Source organism: Episyrphus balteatus, chromosome 3 (assembly GCF_945859705.1).
Source record: "Episyrphus balteatus chromosome 3, idEpiBalt1.1, whole genome shotgun sequence".
Classification (NCBI taxonomy): Eukaryota; Metazoa; Arthropoda; class Insecta; order Diptera; family Syrphidae; genus Episyrphus; species Episyrphus balteatus.
In genome coordinates this window covers 30,878,508-30,899,495 of record NC_079136.1, presented here as the reverse complement: position 1 = coordinate 30,899,495, position 20,988 = coordinate 30,878,508, and the positions used below count along the sequence as shown (strand labels likewise).

The following is a 20,988-nucleotide window of genomic DNA, read 5'->3' as shown; positions in this document are numbered from 1 at the left end:
AGCTTAAAGTTCTTACACAACGATATCTCTACACAAAATTACATTTGTTTGAAATGGAGAGTACCTAGAAACCTAATAAAAACCAAGGTCATTCCAATTCGGTACAAAACCATAATCATCATTTTTCCCATTAAATCACCTAATAAACTTTTCAAACTTAAATCCAACAGAAAAAAAGACCGCAAAAAACAACAACAAAATCAATAACCATCACATATTATACCTAATAAAGATATGTTCTTCATCAGCATTTCTCCAAAATATATAGAGTATAACACCATTTGATTAAGACATTTCACTCAGCATCTTCTCTGGCACACATTTACCACACTAATTACAGTTAAGCGGGAAAAAGTTTTACTTTTTTTTTCATTTCCACAAAAAAAAAAGCAAAGCAAACAGAAAAAAAAAATCGTAACTTATTAAAGTTTTATCACACGCCTTCGTTTCATCAGGACTTCTTAAGCCCGAAAGTTGCTATTGGATTTGTTGATTCTGGTCCATTACGTCTGGTTTCTTTTCCAAAATAACACCTAGTAAAACACCTATAGTAGAGTAGTATAGTATAGCCTCATTAATCTTCGTCTATTAAGGATTTCTTCTATCAATATCTTTTTCTTCTAAGAAAACGAAGGAAGAGACAAAACTTTAAGAAAATGTTAGAAGAAAAAAAAAAAAAACAGAAAAACTTTTCGGATATCCACAAATCCATTACAACTAATTTATTATGTATCTTACACATTAGGTATGTGCAAATGTATTAAATTTGTTTTTATTTTGTTTTTCTTTTTTTTTTCTTTATTTGTTCAGGTTCCATAAAGTATGGCATATTTATGACTTTTTGTTGTTTTGATCTTGAGGTCGATTATGGGTTTCTGTTTTCATACGCAGACAGGTGGGAAAAATAAGAATTTTTGCTCAGAGCTTTACTCAAAATAAGGTTTCAATCATTTTCTAGATGGTACGAGTATGAAACTTTTCGAGAATTTGACGTTTTTTTTTTGTTTTCCATTTCAAGAATTATTGCCTCGTGGTATTCTCATACTGAAATTATCGTTACGAGAAATTTTAATGTAATTAATTTATTTGGGGCCAGACGACAACAGAAGGTACATATGCTGAGACCTTTGCAGATTTAAAGCACATCTCTTAGCTTGTTGGAAAACCGACTCGGATAACAGACATAAATTCCTCTTACCACAATTTTCGTAGAATTAAATTTTTACATGCCTAAAAATGATCGATCAGGAGGGATCGGGTCAAAATTCTGCTTTTCAAAATTCTGCTTTTTCAGCGAAAATTCTGTTTTTCAAAATTCTGCTTTTTTTCTATTCTGTTTTTCAAAATTCTGCTTTTTAAAATTCTGCTTTTCAAAATTCTGCCAGAATTATATTTGAACAAAAAAATTCTGCTAATTCTGTTTTTTTTTATAGCATATGCGCTGGCTAAAAAAAAATACACCTCATTAATGTAATTCAACATTGGTACTTTCCTAATTTTGTACTTTCCTAATTTTTTTTATTTAAGTGTCGCAAATATTTTTTGAAATGCATATACCGACTTTCTTTCAAATAAAATATGTATACTAATTGGAACAGATGTTTTATATTCCTTTTCTTATTAAAATTTTTGAATATTCATCTTTATTTGATAAATTAATAAATTTTTAGTTATTTTCGGAAATGTTTAATATTAAAAACCTTTTCTTAATATTTTCAAATTTATTCATTTATGAAACAAAAATTAATTCGCATTTAAAAAATGACAAATTATGTAGGTAAGTAATCAAATAAGCAGATAATTTTTCAAAAAGATGATTTTACAGAATTCTGCAAAAAATTAAAATTAAATTAATTTTTTGCAGAATTTTGAAAAGCAAAATTATGAAAGCAGAATTTTGTAAAGCAGAATTTTGAAAGCAGAATTTTGACAAAAGAATTTTGGCCCCGGCAGAATTTTGACCCCAACCCATATCAGGAGTATCATCAAAATTCTTTAAAAAAATACTTTACGCGAAGCAATCATGTCTGATCTTCAGTATGGTTTTCTAAAAACACACTCGACACTCATGCCTTGATAAAATATCAAGCAATTGTGTTGGTTTTTTAGAAGTTTATCCTTGAACAGAACTGGGATCTGCAGATTCGCTAGAAGTATTGGCCTCAAGTGTACTGAACAATCAAAAATACCCGATGACATGAAGAGACCGCTACACTGAGGAAAAATCAATGAAAACCACATTGATTGATGTAACTATTGTTCTAAATGATTTTGCGTTTATGAATCAATGAAAACGTGGAAAAAAGGTTTATTTTTGATTTTTTCATCTCTTAAAGCAACATAAAAAAAAGTAGTTCATTCGTGAAACAAAGACGTTTGAACTTCAACACCTTAGTTAATTCAGCAAAACTCCATGCTCCACTACTCCATTCAAACACTACAATTACACAAAATTTTTAGAAGACACTGCAGCCAATAGAACCCGGATCTGGTACCTACATAATACATATCAACCGAATTGTTGAACAGAAACCAGCATTGCCAGATTTAATTTACACTAACAATGGAGTAGCAGCAAAATCGCAGAAAAAAAGCAGTTTAACACTATCTGCATGTACAGTAGGGTGTCCGTTATTTCCCAAAGTGATGTTTTCGGGGGTGACACCCCCCAGATCGAAATTTAAGTACCTAAATACGGGGAATTTAGCAAAAACAAATTTTTTGGAGGTCATTAACCCGTGCCTCTAGGGTCATACTTTCCCCATACAAATTTGTTTGGGAAATTTTCAACTCATACATAGCATTTTTTTTCTCTCGAGTTAAATCATCTATTTTTAAAATGTTTGTTGATTCTGGTTGGAAAACTGGTACTTTAAAAGATTACATTCAAAATTTCCCGTTAAAAAATTTTTTTATATTTTATTTCGGTTTTTGAAATTATTAGCTGTTTTCATAGTTTTTGCTTTCACCTATCACATAATTTTAAATGCAGTTTTATTTGTTTTTAATTCTTTTCAAATATTGCATTCAAAAATTTGTGTATAAATCAAAAATTTTAATTTTTTTAAATTTCTATTTGAAATTTTTGCCGTTTTTATATTAAATAAATATTATTTAATACTTTATCCTTTCTTGTTTGCAACTTTTTTGATCTCATTTTTTAGGTGAATAATTTTTAAACAAAATTCAATAAAAATATTGAAAACATATCTTTTGTAGTTCGAGAAAAATAAATTTAAACGTATAAAAACGGCAAAAATTTCAATTTTTTAACGGGAAATTTTGAATGTAATCTTTTAAAGGGGAGCGGGTCATAATTCTGCTTGTCAAAATTCTGTACGACAAAATTCTGTGGGGTCAAAATACTGTAATACCATAATTCTGTACGTCATTATACTGTAAATACAAAATTCTGTACGGCAAAATACTGTATATCAAAATTCTGTAAAAATGCTGTAAAAAAATATCGTTTTGATAATGTAAAAAAGTGCGCGCGCACTTTTTTACATTATCAAAACGATATTTTTTTACAGCATTTTTACAGAATTTTGATTTACAGAATTTTGATGTACAGAATTTTGAAATACAGTATTTTGACCAACCAGAATTTTGCTATACAGAATTTTGACTTTCAGAATTTTGTTCCTACAGCATTTTGCACATACAGAATTTTGACATACAGTATTTTGGCATACAGTATTTTGAATACAGAATTTTGCAACATACAGAATTTCGACCCCAACCCCTTTTAAAGTACCAGTTTTCCTACCAGAATCAACAAACATTTTAAAAATAGATGATTTAACTCGAGAGAAAAAAAATGCTATGTATGAGTTGAAAATTTCCCATACAAATTTGTATGGGGAAAGTATGACCCTAGAGGCACGGGTTAATGACCTAAAATAAATTTGTTTTTGCTAAATTCCCCGTATTTAGGCCCTAAACTTTCGATCTGGGGGCTGTCACCCACGAAAACATCACTTTGGGAAATAACGGACACCCTAATGTACAGTGTTCTTAGAAGCAGCTGAAGCATAAGTCCAGAGAACCCAAGCACCTAACTCAGACAAAACAACCGTATATAACTTTATTGTTCTTTGTTTAATTTTTCTTAAGTAACCATGACGTTGGTAATTTAAAAAAACAATTTTGTTACTTATGTATCTTAAGCTTTCCTCGACTTTTCGGTTGTGATTACAACCTTCTTCAGGTACAAAATTTTAAGAGGTTTCTTAAAATTTGTAGTTGGAGCTGGATATTCTCTTTTTTATTTTTATAATATTATTTGAAGTCTTGAAAAAGACGTTTCAATCGAATGATTGAAAGCTTAAGATATTTATTATGTACACTGATTAAAAAAACGCAACGTTAAATATAATATGTGCATTGTACAACGTTGATTTAATGTTAAAAAAACTAACATGAATTATCTTTAAATTAATATTGAAACAACGTAAGAAATTTTTTTATTTTTGTCGGACTTCAGCTTTTGTTGCATTTTAACACTCTTATTACCAACAGTGAGATAGCACATTGGTAAAGCATTCAACAATTATTTTTTTTTTAATTGAAATCGATGCTTTTTTAAAAGTTAAAACAACTTTTATTTGAAGATGTTTTATAACTACAAATCACTAACGATGTTCTTTGATTGATTTTAAAATTATAGTCTTCAATTCAAAATCATTCCGAAAAATGGTTGAATCAACGTGTTTTGTTTTTTTTTTTTTTTCTTAGTGTATTAACTTCTACTAGGGTTTCCTTTAGCTCTAGTAAAAATTATTTTTTTTTTCTTGCTGCCCAGTTTTGTGTAAAACTTTATTTTTCTTTGTATAGGGTAGAGTTGCCTATTTTCGGCCGTCTCCAGTTTTCGGCCACCTTTCGGAAAATCGTTATAAGTAGGGATTTCGTAGGGTTTATTCCAAAATTTTGCTCTTATGCTGTTCTCTTATATGTTAAGACAGCATACGAGTGAAAATTTGGAATAAACCCTTTTGAAATCACTAGTTAAGTTAAAACGATTTTGCGAAAGGTGGCCGGTAACTGGAGACTGCCGCAAATAGGCAACTCTACCCTAATTTATCTCAATTAACCATGAGGTTGGTAGTTGTTTAAAATAAGTTTTTTTTTTTGAAGTGAAAACTTCGTTAGTATCGTAGTGATTTGAAACAAGATGAAACGAAAACGCGACACGAACATTCAACTTGTTATAACTTTGTTGTTTTAATAGGTAGATGAATGAAATTTGCAATAATTAAATAAACTATAAATGTACAAAATTTCAATTAATTTCATATTCAAAATTCTGAGTTAACGGTAAAAATATGTTCTTTTTCTACACACGTTATATCTTTTGATCTAGTGCACATACAAATTTGATTTAACTTTAATACGCATGCTGATAACATAACATTTCATTTGATATATCACAATTAACTGTACGAGCTCTACAAGTTACACAATCTCAAACTGAAAAACTTGAAAAATACCTCAAAACACCTGTGGAGATCTGTTGACGATGGCCAGTGTAGGAAGTACCGTAATCTCAGCTTGAAGTTTCGACATAGTTGGCTTTTAAAAATTCTTATTTTTTTTTCTAGGCATGATAGAAATATGATTCATACGTCATACAAAAGGTGAAATAACCTTTCAGATGATATCAAATTTACTATAGGTTGTCATTTAAAAAAATATATTTAATGGTGTTAAAAAAAAAAGATTGATTTTTTTGCTTTTTTGATGAAAAGTGATTTGGTTTGAAAAAAAATAAGCTCTTTTTGTAGATGTTGAATAGACATGGAGGATATAAATATATATATATATTGAGCTGAAACAATAAGCTTTCAGATGATATAAATTTAATATAGGTTGTCATATAAAAAACATGTATTTAAAGGAGATAGAATAAAAAATAGGTAGATTTTTTTTTTTGCAAGAAATTTTTTTTTTAAGGTTTCACTTCTACCACGTGTGAATTGCACACATGACTTTTTTTTGTCATAATTTTTGAACTACATATATAAGGCTGGTTAGGCGAAAAAGTGGCTAACGTTGGGCAAACGAATCACGCAGGAATGCAAACCAAATTTTTATTTGGGAGAGCCAACTTCTCATAGTCAATATATGCTCAGAGATAACACCCCTTAAACTCGTCTTTAATCTCACGTACAAAACGGTTCATTTTGGCTACTTAAGTCACCATGTTAGATTGCTAGCGATTGTCATGTTTGCGTTTTCTTCAAAAAATTAATAAATACAATTTTGAAATGACTATCATAAGAAAAACCTGGGCTTAATTGTGTCGTACATTTGTCAGCCTATATATCATAATAATGATATACTTTGACAAGTTTTGTCAATAACTCAGAAAAGGCCTTTAAAAAATTCAAGGTGACAATCTAACACACTAAACAGTACCTACATCTCACACAAAATTGATACAAATCCAAAAAAAATTCTTAGTTAACATTTGGGACATTTTCAAACATTAACCCTCTTCCGGCACACGGGTGCTAATTTGGCAGGACAAAAATGAAAAGTGGTCACAGAAAAGTGTCTTTAAAAGGGTGAAAATATTTTATTTTTTTTGAATTTTGAATAAAGTATTCGAATTCCTCGGAAAATTCTACATCAATTTCATATGTGATTCTCCATAAAATAGTGAGACAGAAAAAAGTTCTACCGCCATGAAAAAGGATAAACCAAATTCGCAAAAAAGAGGTGTGCCTACAGAGGGTTAAAAATACCAAGAATAGAAATTCAATGCATCTAGCGTTCACAAATTTTCAGATTTTAAGTTAATTGCTTGAACCCTTAGAATTTGTACGCTGACTTTATTTTCTTCTAAATATTTAATCCAGTTCAGTATTTTTCAATTCTGATAAAAAAATAAATCCATTACCCTACTCCAACTTTTACAAATCTCCCGCATTCCCTTGGAAAAAGATTCCTATGAAACTCTCGAACATTGTTCTCATCCCCAGTTTTCGAAGAAGAAAAACAATCTTCTGGGAATTTTTCAAAATCTACGAACAATACATTTTTATACCGTTTAGTGAAAATGTGTAAAGCATGTTTCAAAGAAAATAAACATTTTCTCTCACCTGTCAAATCGATCCGAAAAATCGGTGCATCCGAATACGTACTAGTCGTATTCAATCGCAGTTTCTTTGTCTTCGAGTCGTACGCTTCCAAGAAAAACTGCTGTTGCAAACCCCCATCATAACCCGGCAAACACTCCAATTCCATTGTTGAATAGATTATATTATCATAATTTTCCAAGTGCATGCCATTGCCATTCGTTGTAACATAACCATTGTAGTAAGTTTCCATGCGTGAATAGGCAAATCTAGGTTGATAGTCATCGGTTTCCTCAAGACCCTTATCCTCATCTATCTCATTGTTATCTGAAGCACCACTACCACCACCAGCTCCAGCAGCAGCGCCACTTTGCCTCAAGGTATTATTGCGGCTAAGACTATCCAATGGGCCATTTGGCTTAGCATTACTTAAGTTGGCATCTTGTGATATGCTTATACTAGTGCCACTGCTACTACTTGCCACTGATGCCACAAATGCCGGTGGTGTAATTTTATAGTTCTTCATGGACTGATGTTGTTGTTGCATTACTTCAAGTGATTTTCGTATACGAATCTTATCTAATTTATCAACGTCCCTTCTTGGTGCAGCAGTGTCAGAGAACTGCTGAAGATGCAGTAGATCCTGGTGATGGTGGATAGTTTGAGTTGCTACATTACCCGAGGTTACACTGCTGCTACTCTGGGGTGATGCCACACCACGATGATGAGTATCACCACTTGGATACTGTGGCAAGGTAGCTTGCCTCTTGGAAAGATGAATTGATGTTCCACTGCTGCTACTGCTACTGCTTCGCTTTATCTTCCTTGTGGCCCTTTTGTAATGAGAAATGTTACCCACGTCCTGATTCGATTTGGATATTTTTTGATATGACTTGGAATTTTTAAGATGATCCTTGCTTCTTCTTCTGCTCCTTGATACGTCTTGTGGAACAATACTATCATCTGGTGGCAGCGAAGAAGCAGAAGATGCTGCTGCTGCTACTTCGTCATGTTTCGTATCACGTTTCGTCCTGCGATAGTATATTTCACTTTTATTATTTATGTTCTGGCCGAAGATTGCTGATGTGGAACGCTGTTTTTGCTGCTGCTTCTGTTGTAGTTGTTGATGATGCTCCAGCTCCTGATGTGAATTTGATGCATCAGCCTCGTCCTTGTCCAATGGCATCATATTCGATGGCGTGAATGATATTCGTTTTTTTGTTATTTTCAATTTCTTCGTGATGGTATTTTTTTTTAAATTTGGATTTTTGTTGTTGTTGGTGTTGTCCTTTTTGCTGTTACTAAAATTGGTATTGGTATTGGTGCGGTTGCGATTGATCCGGCTGTCACGTAAAAATTCCATGTGGGGATAATTTGATTCTCGACCGTATGCGGGTGGCATTTGATTAGGATGTATTGTCGTTTGATTTGACGAATTCAATGAGGCCGATGTGACAACATACGGTCGCAGTGTGCAGTTCCTTGGTGGTCCAGGTTTTGCTAAAAAAAAAAAATTTATATTAAATAAAATTTTTGAGAAAAAGAAATGATTCAACAAAAATATTTTACAAAATATACACAAAATCATGAGAAGGAAGTTTGAGTTATTTTAAGCATGCAGCGCACACTTGCTCAAGACATTCAACCAACAAGGACGAAAAAAAATAAGGATTTCATTAATCTTAAAGCAATGGAGCATGATAAAATATTATGCGATGTCATGGACACGTACATTTCCATGTTACATATACACACAAATACATTTGTATACATATATTTTTTTGATTTTTATTTTGTATTTATTTATTTACCTGCAGGTACAACTTGAAATAAACAGGGCTCCACTTGTTTGCCAATTGAATTTCTACCCCAACAGGCAAGGGTTCCGTAATCGCGTTCGCCTTTTGGTGTATAAATCAATTCGCTGACTGTTTCTACTGGAAATATAATAAAAAAAAAATATGTTAGATACACACACATACAAATATAAATGATATTTAGAGGGTCACTGGGAAGATTAGAATTTACGGTTGGAGAAATTTGTTAACATAATTGAACATTGGGCAAGGAAACTGCTGACTTAATCGTGTGTACAACTTCCAAGGTTATGTTCATTCAAAAAGAACCTTGAAATTTTGGTAGAAGTAGGTACGGTTTGAGTCAATCATCTTGCATAACTTAATTTTTTTCCCAGAACTGAATTTAGGAATAAATTCCTATAAGTGGGATGGTAGATGTTTACATATTGTTAAACAAAAGGAAGAACATCCATCGGTTGAAAACAGAAGATAAAGTCAATTTTAAAAAGATGAAACAATAAGATAAGAAAACCTAAATTTTTTCGAGTAAAAGTTCAAAAATAAGCAGATTTTAGCGATAGTTGGAAAATAATTTAAAAGTCAGTCCTGTACATAATAATTTAAATTTTGAAATTTGCATCATTGTACTACAAGTAACTTAGACATATTCCAAATAAGCCCAATTTCAATTCTATAATTATAATGTATTTGAGTTTCTGTTTTTGTATTGCGCCTTTCTTGTGGAATTTCAAATTCAATTTTGAAAATTTTTACAACGTCTAATTTAATCAAATTAAAATTAAAATGATTCATCCATTATTTAAAAATATTTTGACATAGTTTTTTTTTTAATTTCACAGGGATTGACATTTTTTTAAATTTTACAAAATTTCACCTAGAATAAATTTATTCTCTTTTATATTTCATATTTCGCAGCCAAAATTCGTACCTAATGAACATTTTTCAGATTAAATTTATTTCATCTATAAGGTCTTATTCTAATCATCAAAAGCAACTGAACTGACGACATCAGGGCCCTATTGCACCAACTTATTTGCACTTTTTTATTTGCAACTTTGAACTTTAACTTTGCGAGGAGGAAATTATTTTTTTTTTTAACAAAAACAAAAAACAAAACTTACTTGTTTGCAAATTTTATTTCACCAACCACAATTTGAAAATTTTCAAAATTACGCAAAGTTCTATTTTCAGCTGGTGAAATGGCCCGCACTTTTTACTTTGCAAAAAAACATCAAAAATTGCTAAGTGCAAAGTCGGAGACTTTTACTTTTTGGTGAAACAACTTGCAGTTTTACTTTGCAGGAAAGTATTATTTGCATAGTTGCAAAATGCAAAGTGGTTGGTGCAATAGGGCCCAGCTTTCGATTTTCTGCAGCTTGTTCTCTACGACGCGACGACCAACTAAAACAACAAAACGAAAGTTTATGAAAACACGGTTTGATGTTTTTTAAAAGAGTAAACGAAAGCCCGCAGCCCAAAAAAGAAGGCAGATATGCAAGCGCTTCCAGTCTGGGGATGATGATATAAATTATAATTTTTATTCTAAAATAAATATGGTTCTTTTGAAAAAGGGAACTTTTACTTCTAAAATTTTTTCTAAAATGTTTCTTTTTCTTATAAATGAATATTGATCATTACAAGTACCCTTTTGGTTTATTTTTCAGTCATGTTGTGTCTTGGAAAATAACCAGTTATTTGAAATTTAAAACCGTCTCTTTGTAGTTTTGAGTAATATAAGTTTTTCGCTCGTTTGTAGTGTAGAAATTATTTAATTAAATTTAGAAACATTTTTTTCATTTCTTGTTTTGAATGGCAAAACTGACATAAGCACGAAGTTTCCCATTAAGAAATAAAATGCACGACTGGGGTCGCACGTACTTGCTCTTGCAGTTCAAAGCACTTTTATGTTAGTCTACTTGTAGATTTTAAAAGCTGGATCTAAATTTTAAAAAAATTGATATTGGGGAAGAGCCGACATTTAGGGCAAAATTTTGTTAAATGAAAAAATTTTTTTTTTTTGTTATTTAACTTTTTTGAGAAAAATAAAAATGCAGTTTTATTGCCACTGCTTTAAATATTACTTATACAAAGTTTTATCAAAATCGTTAGAGCCGTTTTTGAGAAATTCGTAATATCGTATTTTTTTGTATGGGAGGTATACGTTCTAAACGAGATATAAAAAAACAAAAAAAAACCAACTTTCATCTATACCAAATTTGAAGAAAATCCATCCACCCGTTTAGGCTGTGGAAATGTGTACAGATGGACGCACAGACGCACAAACGCACGGACGGAATTGCGGGACCCACTTTTTCGGAATTCTCCATCATCGTAATGTTGGTTTTGATTAAAAATTCAATTTTTTTTTCCACACGAAACCAATACTTGCCCTATAGAGCAAGTAAAAACTATTTATATTCTCTGGCTGTCAACACTATCCGTGTGTTTTAAACACAAATATTAAACATTTATTCAAATTGCAAAACATCAGCTGAATATTTTTACTCATAAAAAATGTTACAAACGTCATCAAAAAGAAAAAAAATTTAATTTTGATCATGTTTTAACAACCTAACCGACGGATGCCATATTACTAGACGCACTTTTTTGAATTTACTTTGGACATATTGCATTGCAATTTTGTTATATTGTTTGTGCAGTATGGTTTATCGTATTCTCGTTTGCTGCATCACGGGGCGTGATTTCGTAGCTTAACAAGCTTTAAACGTCTTTTTAACGTTAACTATGGCTTATTTTTTTTAAGTTTGACACACTTTTGCCATGGACAAGACATTTTGTTGAAAAATTTTCATCTTTCCCAAAACACCAATAAATATAATTTTTTTTTTTAATTAATATGATGTTTTTTAACTTGGATTTTGTTTAAAAAATTTACAATCTAATAATGCGGCCTTTTGAAGAAAATTTGGACAAAAATCATTTTCTTCAATTTATAGGTACATTTCACTATTTATTTGTACAAAATTAGCTTAACATATAATTTTTTAAGATAAAACACAAATTTTGATTTCATAAATATTTTTAAAATACGGAAATTCTTCTCTGATGAGGGATAACCTAAGTTATTATTTTCCTTTTGTTTGGCTTATGCAGTTGCAGTTGATTTTGTGCCAGTACCGTTTGGTTCATTGCTAAAAAGTGTTTTTTTCCTTTCAGGTTTGATTGCTAGAGCAAAAAGGCCGCTACTTTTGTCTAAGGGATGCCGCAAAAAAATCATTTTCCTTGCTTTATTGAATATCTTTAAAAATTTATACTGACTCAAGTTTTTGCAATACAGAATAACATAATGCTGCATATTTACCGCAAAACTCGTGTGGTTATATAGCCTATGCTTTTACCCTGAAGTATTATGTTCAAAGAGTAGTTATAAATATGGCTCTCAGAATTTGAAAACTCTCATGGCAACTTATAAATGCAATGCTTTGACCTAACTTTGACCAAATCAAGGGAGGGACTTTAAATATTTAAATATTCTTTAATCATCGTAACGTGGTAGCAACTTTGCAGATAGAGCGTTACTGTAAAACAATTTTTTTCTTAGAATAAACCCAAGAATCACTCCTTAAATTGTTCTTATCTTATACGGGACAGCTGTCCAAAAATTAAAATAAAACAAAAATTTTAAAAAATTTTTATTTAGGTACACAAAAATGTTTTTTATGGTTTGATCTACGCTTTTAAAAAATCATTAAAATTAGTGTAGCAGTTTGTAGCAGTAAATTTATACAGTAGCATATAGCCAAACATATAGTGTATGCGTTTCTGTACAAATAACAGGATATTTTGAGCCGCTAATTTTTAACGTCTATTCAAAGTTTCTGAACTTTTCCAAAAAAAGGAAATTAAATGGTTATTTTCAAAATTAAAAAAAAAAATTTAAAAACCTCCAATTGATTTCCAAAATGTTTTATATAATAAAACATTATATCTTCTTGATAACCCAAACAATTTTTTTGTCTAACTGTTAACCGTACTTGTTAAGAAAAATAATCGTTCGGTTTTACCAAACCAGACTGACTAAAATAAATTTTTTCTTGTTGCCAATGCATAGTTGCAACAGACTTTGCCGAAAAACTATTCTGCCCAATGAGAAAAAAGTTTTGTTTTACAATGGTTTGGTTATTAGACTATAATGATGTAACGGTTACTTTTGTAAAAATCGCACATATTTTTTTTATTTTTGTCCAAGGAGTGCCGCACTGTGCGATTGGCGGAAAAACCGTTATTTTTAAATCAAGGTGGACAAAAATAAAGCAAACCCTCTTTGATTTTCACGGATCCTTAATTCTTAATTAAGGGGAATCAGTGATGGTAATCAAATAACAGATTCAACCCACTCTGAACTAACTGGCCATTATGGTTACGCAGAATAGAAGGAATTTATGCTTCAAACCTATATTATGTATAAGTAGAATATGAGTTCGAACTAGGAATTCACTTAAATCTCATTTCAAAATCACGCTGATAAAATTAATTAAATCATTATTCCTAGTATTATTTATCATGCGTTGCTTTTTTTCCTGGACATGGAGTGAATTTAACGCTTTTGAAAGAAAATTAAAATTATGAATGCTCATGAATTTTGATGAATTAAATGAACAGCATTGTTAAACACAAAATAATGGGAAAAGCTTTTGTTACCACAAACAAATTTGCAAAATTTTTAAAAATTCCATTTTAAACTTAGAATCAGTGCACATTGAAATTTGAATTTCGAGAAGTTGCATTAGAAAACTTCTTTTTTGTATAAAATGACAAAATAATCAATTCTCAACACAACAGATTAAATATTATCCAGATCTCAAAGCAATTATTGATGACTCAATACGACCTCAACTTATGATTGTATCTTTCCCCACAGGTAACTAGTGCTTCTGTTTGGCACCTAGACAGATAAATTCTCTGTCTCGATTATAAGAGATTTCTGTTCTAAGTACTCTTGATATTTCACAAAAAAAAAAAAAGTAAAAAAAACCCAATCATACTTATATTCAACTTCAACTGGAAAAAAAGTACCCCTGTTGAGAATAATGTGTTTATCTTACCATAAGTCTCGATGTGGGTGTCATTTGATTCGATTATCGTTCGGTGTATATCGCCAGTTGTTGTGGTAGTTGCTTCTTGTATTGTCGCATAATGCCCAGATGGGACTTCAAAATGTTCACCACTACTTGAAAATGTCCATTCAAATTCAATTTCCGGTGGATCTGAATTCACTCGACATGGAATCGGTACGGATTCTTCAATCGATGCACCAACCACAGTTACTGTTGTTGTACTACAAACTGGAGCATCTAGAAACGATTGGAATTATTAAAAAAAAAAAGAATTTAAAAAAAATATATACAAAATTTCAAATAATAATAAAATACATTATGGAGAAGTGTGTTAGTGTGTATTCATATGGAGCACTTATTTAGAATTGTATAAGTGGGTGAAGAATAATTTAATTAAATTCTGAGAATCATTATCGAAGTCCTATAAAATGTACCATATTGAGTATAGATTCATTTCGAAGAATTGTATCCTTGAGGGGTAACTTTATAAATTGCAGTTATTTAGATAAGTAAAAGCTCTTCTGTGTATTAGACCAAAAACAAAAAATGGCTAAAATTGAAATTGTTATTGGAAAATCAAAGTACTATAAAATTAATAGATACTGCTTAACGTATGGTTTTTAAAACTTATGCATTCGTATAACAAGATTCGAATAACAAAAAAATGTTCATGAGTATACTTTAATTTCCTGGTAAAAAAAATCAAGGAAATTAAGACACTTATGAACATTTTTAGAATGCAACATTATGTAAACATTTAATATGAACGTGTTGACGAAGTTTGCAAAAAATTGTAATAAACGAAATAGGTACTTAAAAAAATGGATTTTCTTCTCGATTTTTTTGTGGTTCAAGAATACTTGTTTAACATTATCTTGGAAAGTAGTAGGGATATTTTTTTAGTAATTATAATTGTGCAAAATTAGAACAAAATCGATCAAGCTGTTACGTCAAAATTTTCCATAACAAAAACTGACTTTCTAAATCCCTTTCCCACTCCCCACATAATTTTGCTTTTTGACAGGTTTCTTTTCTTCGCCTTACTGAGAATGAGTAGGACGGCTATGGGTTACCGGCTACTTGTTCTCTCTCTCAGTAAGGTTAAGAGTATCATATATCAATTGACAAAATGGAAGTAAGAAATCAAACGGCGAAAGAGTAAAGCCAAATGGCAAAGATGTCATACCGCTTCTTGAAACTAGTCGGAAAGCGGGATTACACAGGCGGGGTGGCGGTAGAGATGCGTCCCCGACGCTAATAAGATGGAGTGTTAAGCGTGTAAAAGATGAAAACGTTAGAGTAGTATTAACACAAGGAAGACTTTCACTTTCGTATTTTCAAGTAAGGGGGTTTTTGCAAATCCTTCACACCAGCAATTTTCTTATATTAATTAGTTTTTATATTCGGTGGGGAAAAATGAACGTTGATAACCAGGGATAGGATGTTGTGGAATTTGCCTTTTTTCCTTGCTCAATCGCACGACATTATAGATTAAAAACAAACACGTTTCACATCCCCCTTATACCAAATATATGTATTTTATTTTGCCTTTTCTTTCGTTATTGCCTTTTTTTACCTTTTCCTATGTTTTTTATCTTTTTAGCGTCTTTAAAGTAATGCCTACACACAAAACACTCAAATATACAAACAAAAAGCTAAGGGCCATTTGCTGAATCGAAACTTAAATAATTTATGTTGAACATAAACTCTTATTCCCTACTTTTTCCTCTGCTTAAACTGTCACAAGGGTTTGTGTAGAACTAAAATGCTTAAGTTTCGATTCAGAAAACGGGTCTAACTTACTCAGTACATTACTTACTCAATAGTTACCCCACACAAACAAAATTTGAGTGAAAAGATCTACCAATAATTCATATTTTCGTGACCTTATTTTTGAATACAAATTTAATCCTAAGTGGGCTTTAGGTCTGGTTTATAATTTTTTCTATGTTGTCTCCGACGTTTCGACCGTGTTTACAGTCTTCTTCAGGGAGAGTATTCTATCTTCTAATTTTAAGAATTTAATCTTAAAAATGTTAAGGGTTTTGTTGTTTGTTTTGGTTGGTTTTTATTTTTAAATATTTTAAAACTTCAAAAAATTCGAAGTCTTGAAAAAGACGTTTCAAATCACGGTCGAAACGTCGCACATAGGAGTATTTGCAGTAAAAACCTGGTCATAAGTCGATTTTATGAAAATCAAAATTGACACCAAAAAGTTTGGCAAAGTTTGTGCAAAATAAACATGTGTCAATATGCTGCACTCATTTTTTTGTTTGATCGTGTCTTGTTAAAAAATGAGTTCAAAGTTAAGTGTTACATCTACTTCATTTTTATTTGAATGCGAAGTATTTTGGTAAGTGTTATTCTATAGGTATGCGATATCGAAGTGTTGTGATAGAAATCTAAAAAAATTTAAATGGAGAATTTTTCTTCAGTTATTTATTAACGATATTAATAAAGTTTTGAAAATGTTAGATGGTTTTTTTCTATTTTAATTCGGACTTAGAACTAGTATCTAAAAACTTGGTATTTTTGATAAGTTAGTATTTGAACTTTAATGATTTTGTTTTAGTATACCCCGTTATTCTGCGATGAATTGAAACTTATGATATAGTTTATATATTCTTTAACACAATGCAACAAAAATTGGGTGCTCTTAGGTGCTCTTAAGTGAATCGGGGGTCAATTAGTTTTTGACTTTCTGATAGAAAATACTCCTTACTTTATGCAACGTTTTTTATTTTTAAATTAAATTTACTGATGTTATTAGTGTATTTTATTTTGGGTGATCTTAATTGAGGTTGGGGAAGAGAGAAAAGAAACTGAGAATTGCGTATTAGGGATGAGGAAAAAAATTTGAGAAAAATAATATCGACAGGCGGAGTACAGGCCATTAATCATTTTTTTTAGTTTTTGGTAAAAAAATAAAAATAACAAAAACTAGGTTTATATTATATTTTCTTGTAGGAATACTCATTTTAAACAGAAATAATAACAAAAACCACAAAAAAATAATTATGGCCACGTTTTTGATGACAATACTCCTATGTGCGTCGGAGACAAGATAGAAAAAATTATAAACCAGACCTAAAGCCCACTTAGGATTGAATTTGAAAAGATCTACCTATATGCAACTTGTTTGTCTGCTATTGCTACCATTTATTGTCTTCTACGTTCTATTGCGCGGCCGACAACCGACACGTATCAGGATTCAAAAGCTAACTTACTCAATTTACAATACCCCATTGCAGAAGTTCTCCAGATTCTGGACATATTCAAGAGAGATTTGGAAGCTGCAAAAGGGGCAGTCGCAAAAGATGTTTTTGAGAAGTACATTTATCAATTTTTTGGTAAATAAGGGACTCGAGAGAGTTGAACAAATAAATTGCGTAATACATGGGAACACAAATCAAGAGCTCCCGGCAAATGTTGAAGTGGGTTATGTCGAGTGCTTTAATTGGGGTCCATTCGTCTCAACAGATGTAGAGAGATCTTTTAGCTAATTTAAAGCACTCTTAAGGGACAATCGCGGGCGCTTAATAACTTAAAAATTTAAAAAAAACTCATGATTGTTCAAAATTACTGCAATTAATTTTTATATTTAATTCTGTCTCTCAATAAATGCCTTTTTATGCCTTTTTGGGAGTTTTATTTTGCCTTTTTTTAAGTTTTTAGGTCCACAAGATCCTATCCCTGGTGATAACATTCAATTTTTCTAAAATGATTAAACTTTATATTTTTGCTGAGAAATAGGGGTATTTCGGCTTGATGCACTCACGGAATCGCTGTGACCTTGAAGTAGTGATACCAGCGTGCGGCGAATTCTGCGAGAATGATTTGCATTCTTATGAGAGAGAAGTTGGACCGCGGTATTTCGACATGCCGGCGCTCTTCAGCAAACATGCTAAGAGCAGGGATGAGAATGCTAAGCCCGAAAAGTGAAACATATTGCCCAAAAAAACGAAGTAGATTTGGAAAATATGTAGCAGATAATGAAAAAAAATATACATATAAAACAAAGGAGAATGCCTAAAAATAAATATATTTAAAAAAAAGCCCAGCACCGATTTAAATGAGGCCTACATGGCTTGAAGGCGTATCACTCGTACATAACAAATATTAAATTTTTTTCTCAAAAAGCCATCCCCTTAATTGCTATTATGATTTTTAATTTCAAATTATAAAGTGTTTTTTATTGCAAAACTATTTTCATTCAGGGAAGTCAGATTAACTTGGTCTTAGTTCCATGAGCAAAGATGTGCCATCTGCCATAAAATAACCTAAGATTGTTTTTTTTAAATGCCGCTGTCTATTTTATTTTATGCAAAATGCATGACCGGACCCACAGCCATTATGTGGATCTGGGCGGTTACATAAAATATTTGATATCTTGGATGGGTCTTTGATTTGGATGTATAAGATGTGAAATTCTTGCAGAGCCTAGTAAGCTATTTCACAAATAAAGTGCACTAACAATACATTTTTTTAAATGACTTTTCGATTATCAAAAAATGAAACAAGACGACACATCTTAAATGAAATTTTGTTCCTTAGAAAAAATTTGTCAAACGAAGTAGAAATAGGTTGCTACGTAGCAAATACATCAAAATAAATTAATGAAGTAGATCTGCTACATATGAAGTAAATACTCATCTCTGGCTAAGAGTAGCCAGTAATGACGTGATCAAAATCCGCCACTCCACATTGGCTGAAAGCCATTAGGGGTTGATTGTGAAATGAGTGTTCGTGCAGGAAATGGAGAATCCTGAAGATCAATTTTTATTGTCTATTTAAAGCGACCAGTAGGTCAAGAAAAGTTACAAGCGAGAAATTAAATTTTGATAATTTTGGAAAAATTGAGAATTGATTGTTTAATTTTGGTAAAGATGAAAGTTTTTGCAAGTGATTGTAAGAAGCAAAATTTTCTGGTATAGAAAATAATTGATGTGAGGATTGTGAGAGATATTGGGAAAATCTTGGAGGAGAAAGTGAAAGAAAAAAAAAGCTAAGTATTTGCAATATTGTGGTTTTAGTGGATTTTGTGTTCTTCCTTGTAGGAATTTTTCATTTTCTTTGTTCTTCCAGAAAAAGTTAATCTCGAGAACCGTTTTAATCTTTTACAGCACGAATCGTTTTATTCCGAAAATTTACGGAACACTCGTCCCGTTCATTTACTGTTCTGGTTAACTCACTTCAGGAACCAAGCCTTAACGGTCCATCTTCTTTTGTATGATTATTCTTTTGTTCATGTTTTTTTGATTGAAAGTGTTAGTGGTGCTCTCTTGAAAAAAAGCAATGAACTTCCGAAAGTTCCGAAACTTGTTTATGGTTTCAAAATTGTTAGAGTCTTAGCTTGATGTAATTTGGTCTTGAAATCTAAAAACAAGGACTTTTTGTAGCCGATTTGATGAATTATTACTGCTTGCTTATCATGGGATCTAAGCAAGACTGAAAATCGTGTTAAAATAACGGTATTTTTTCTTTTTTTTTAATTTCAAAAATTTGTAGGGCTTAAGTTGTTTAACCGCATTATTCCTTATTTCAAAGAAATTTCTATTAAAAAAAACCGTCTTTTTAATAAAACACCAAACCTGTCTCTAAACTTGAAAACCCTTACTTCTTATTTATTTATTTTTTTTTGTTATTAAAATCATCTTAGAAGCATCATCCGAGTTCAATCTAATACCATCAAAAGATTTTATCTGTCCCTGACGATAAGGTAACACGATTATAGAAGGACTTACAAAATTTGATCTGAAAGTAATTGAAATGTTATGTCCTGCACATGAAACGAATTACGTGATAATTCCTAATACTTCCCTTGTCGTCTCTAGAGCTTATGGTGTTATATGTGGTAAGAGAAAAAGAGAGAAGGAGAGAGAGAGACAATCTCTTTGTTGGCAGAATCAAAATCTCATTCATAACAGAACAAAAGTTCTTACATATTTTCAATTTTTTTTTTTTTGCTATAAAACGTACAAACATATCAATATACCAAAATTTTTCTGGGATTTATTCTTTATGGCTTAAATGGAATCGGGACATCAGTCGAAGTATGGGTATAGTGCGGTGGGGTAGAAGAAAAAAAATTCTTTATAAAAAATTCAAACAATATTTTCCATTTTATGGCCAGTATACTCTTGTGGTAAATCGTTCAGAAATAATTTTGAATATCAAACGTTTTTCCTTTGTCCTTCTTCACATATAGTAAATATGTATGTATTATGTAATTCTGTCTTTCTGTGTGTCAGTATGAAATCTCGGAATTGAATACGAAGTCAATTTTGAAGAATTACTTTTTATATATTTATATATATATATTTTTTTTTTATTCAGGAAAAAATATTTCAAAGTTCATTGCATATGGTTTTTATTTTTTGAAGGCGTGTATAAGGAATAGAGTGATGGAGGGTAGCAGAAGTTCCTTATGTTGTTTTCAAATCATTGGAATTTTTTTTTCTTTCTTTCGTATTGAAGAACATTGATTGCTGCTTCTGGCATGTGTGGGATTTTCGTTTTATTTATTTTTTTTTCTTCTTCTTCTGTCGACAATATTTTATTTATTTATTTTTTTTTTTCATTTCAGTTTATGTGTGGAAAATTGTGGAAAATTTCTTAGCAGAATTTTCTTTCACAGAGTCTGTGCCAATCAAATTTAATGCTGTTGACTTTTTTATTGAATTTATTATGAGGATCGAAGTTTTTCAATCTGCATTTTGTGGAGTTCTTTTTTTTTTAAATGTAGGAAGAGAAAAAAAAAAACAACTTCAATAATTTAGTCAGCCACTATGTAGGTAAAAGATACCTGTGTCAAATCACAATGCTAAAAGATTTACAATATCTTCCTTTTAAACTTATGATAATATCAAAATAGACCTTGTGTTGGAATGTCAATAAGATATCATGTTTTTAGTTGTAGGTATTTCAAAGTGGACGTAGGTAGGTATAACTTATTTTCGGATTTTATTATAACTTTAGTTCTGCGAAAAAAATCTTCCAAAAGTTAGAATA

At 31.1% G+C, this 20,988-nt stretch overlaps 1 protein-coding gene across 4 annotated transcripts in view; it reads right to left on the bottom strand.

Annotated features, from left to right (window-relative positions):
- LOC129913564 (uncharacterized) overlaps positions 1 to 20,988 on the bottom strand; it is a 410,935-nt gene that overhangs the window by 42,114 nt on the left and 347,833 nt on the right. For 3 of the 4 annotated variants that reach the window (XM_055992304.1, XM_055992306.1, XM_055992308.1), the window contains 3 exons: positions 13,966 to 14,214; positions 8,891 to 9,016; positions 7,104 to 8,579 (listed from right to left, as the gene is read on the bottom strand). In XM_055992304.1, coding sequence (XP_055848279.1) covers positions 7,104 to 8,579; positions 8,891 to 9,016; positions 13,966 to 14,214 — 1,851 coding nt within the window. The remainder of the gene's footprint in view (positions 1 to 7,103; positions 8,580 to 8,890; positions 9,017 to 13,965; positions 14,215 to 20,988) is intronic. The other variant, XM_055992307.1, reaches the window with a different exon arrangement.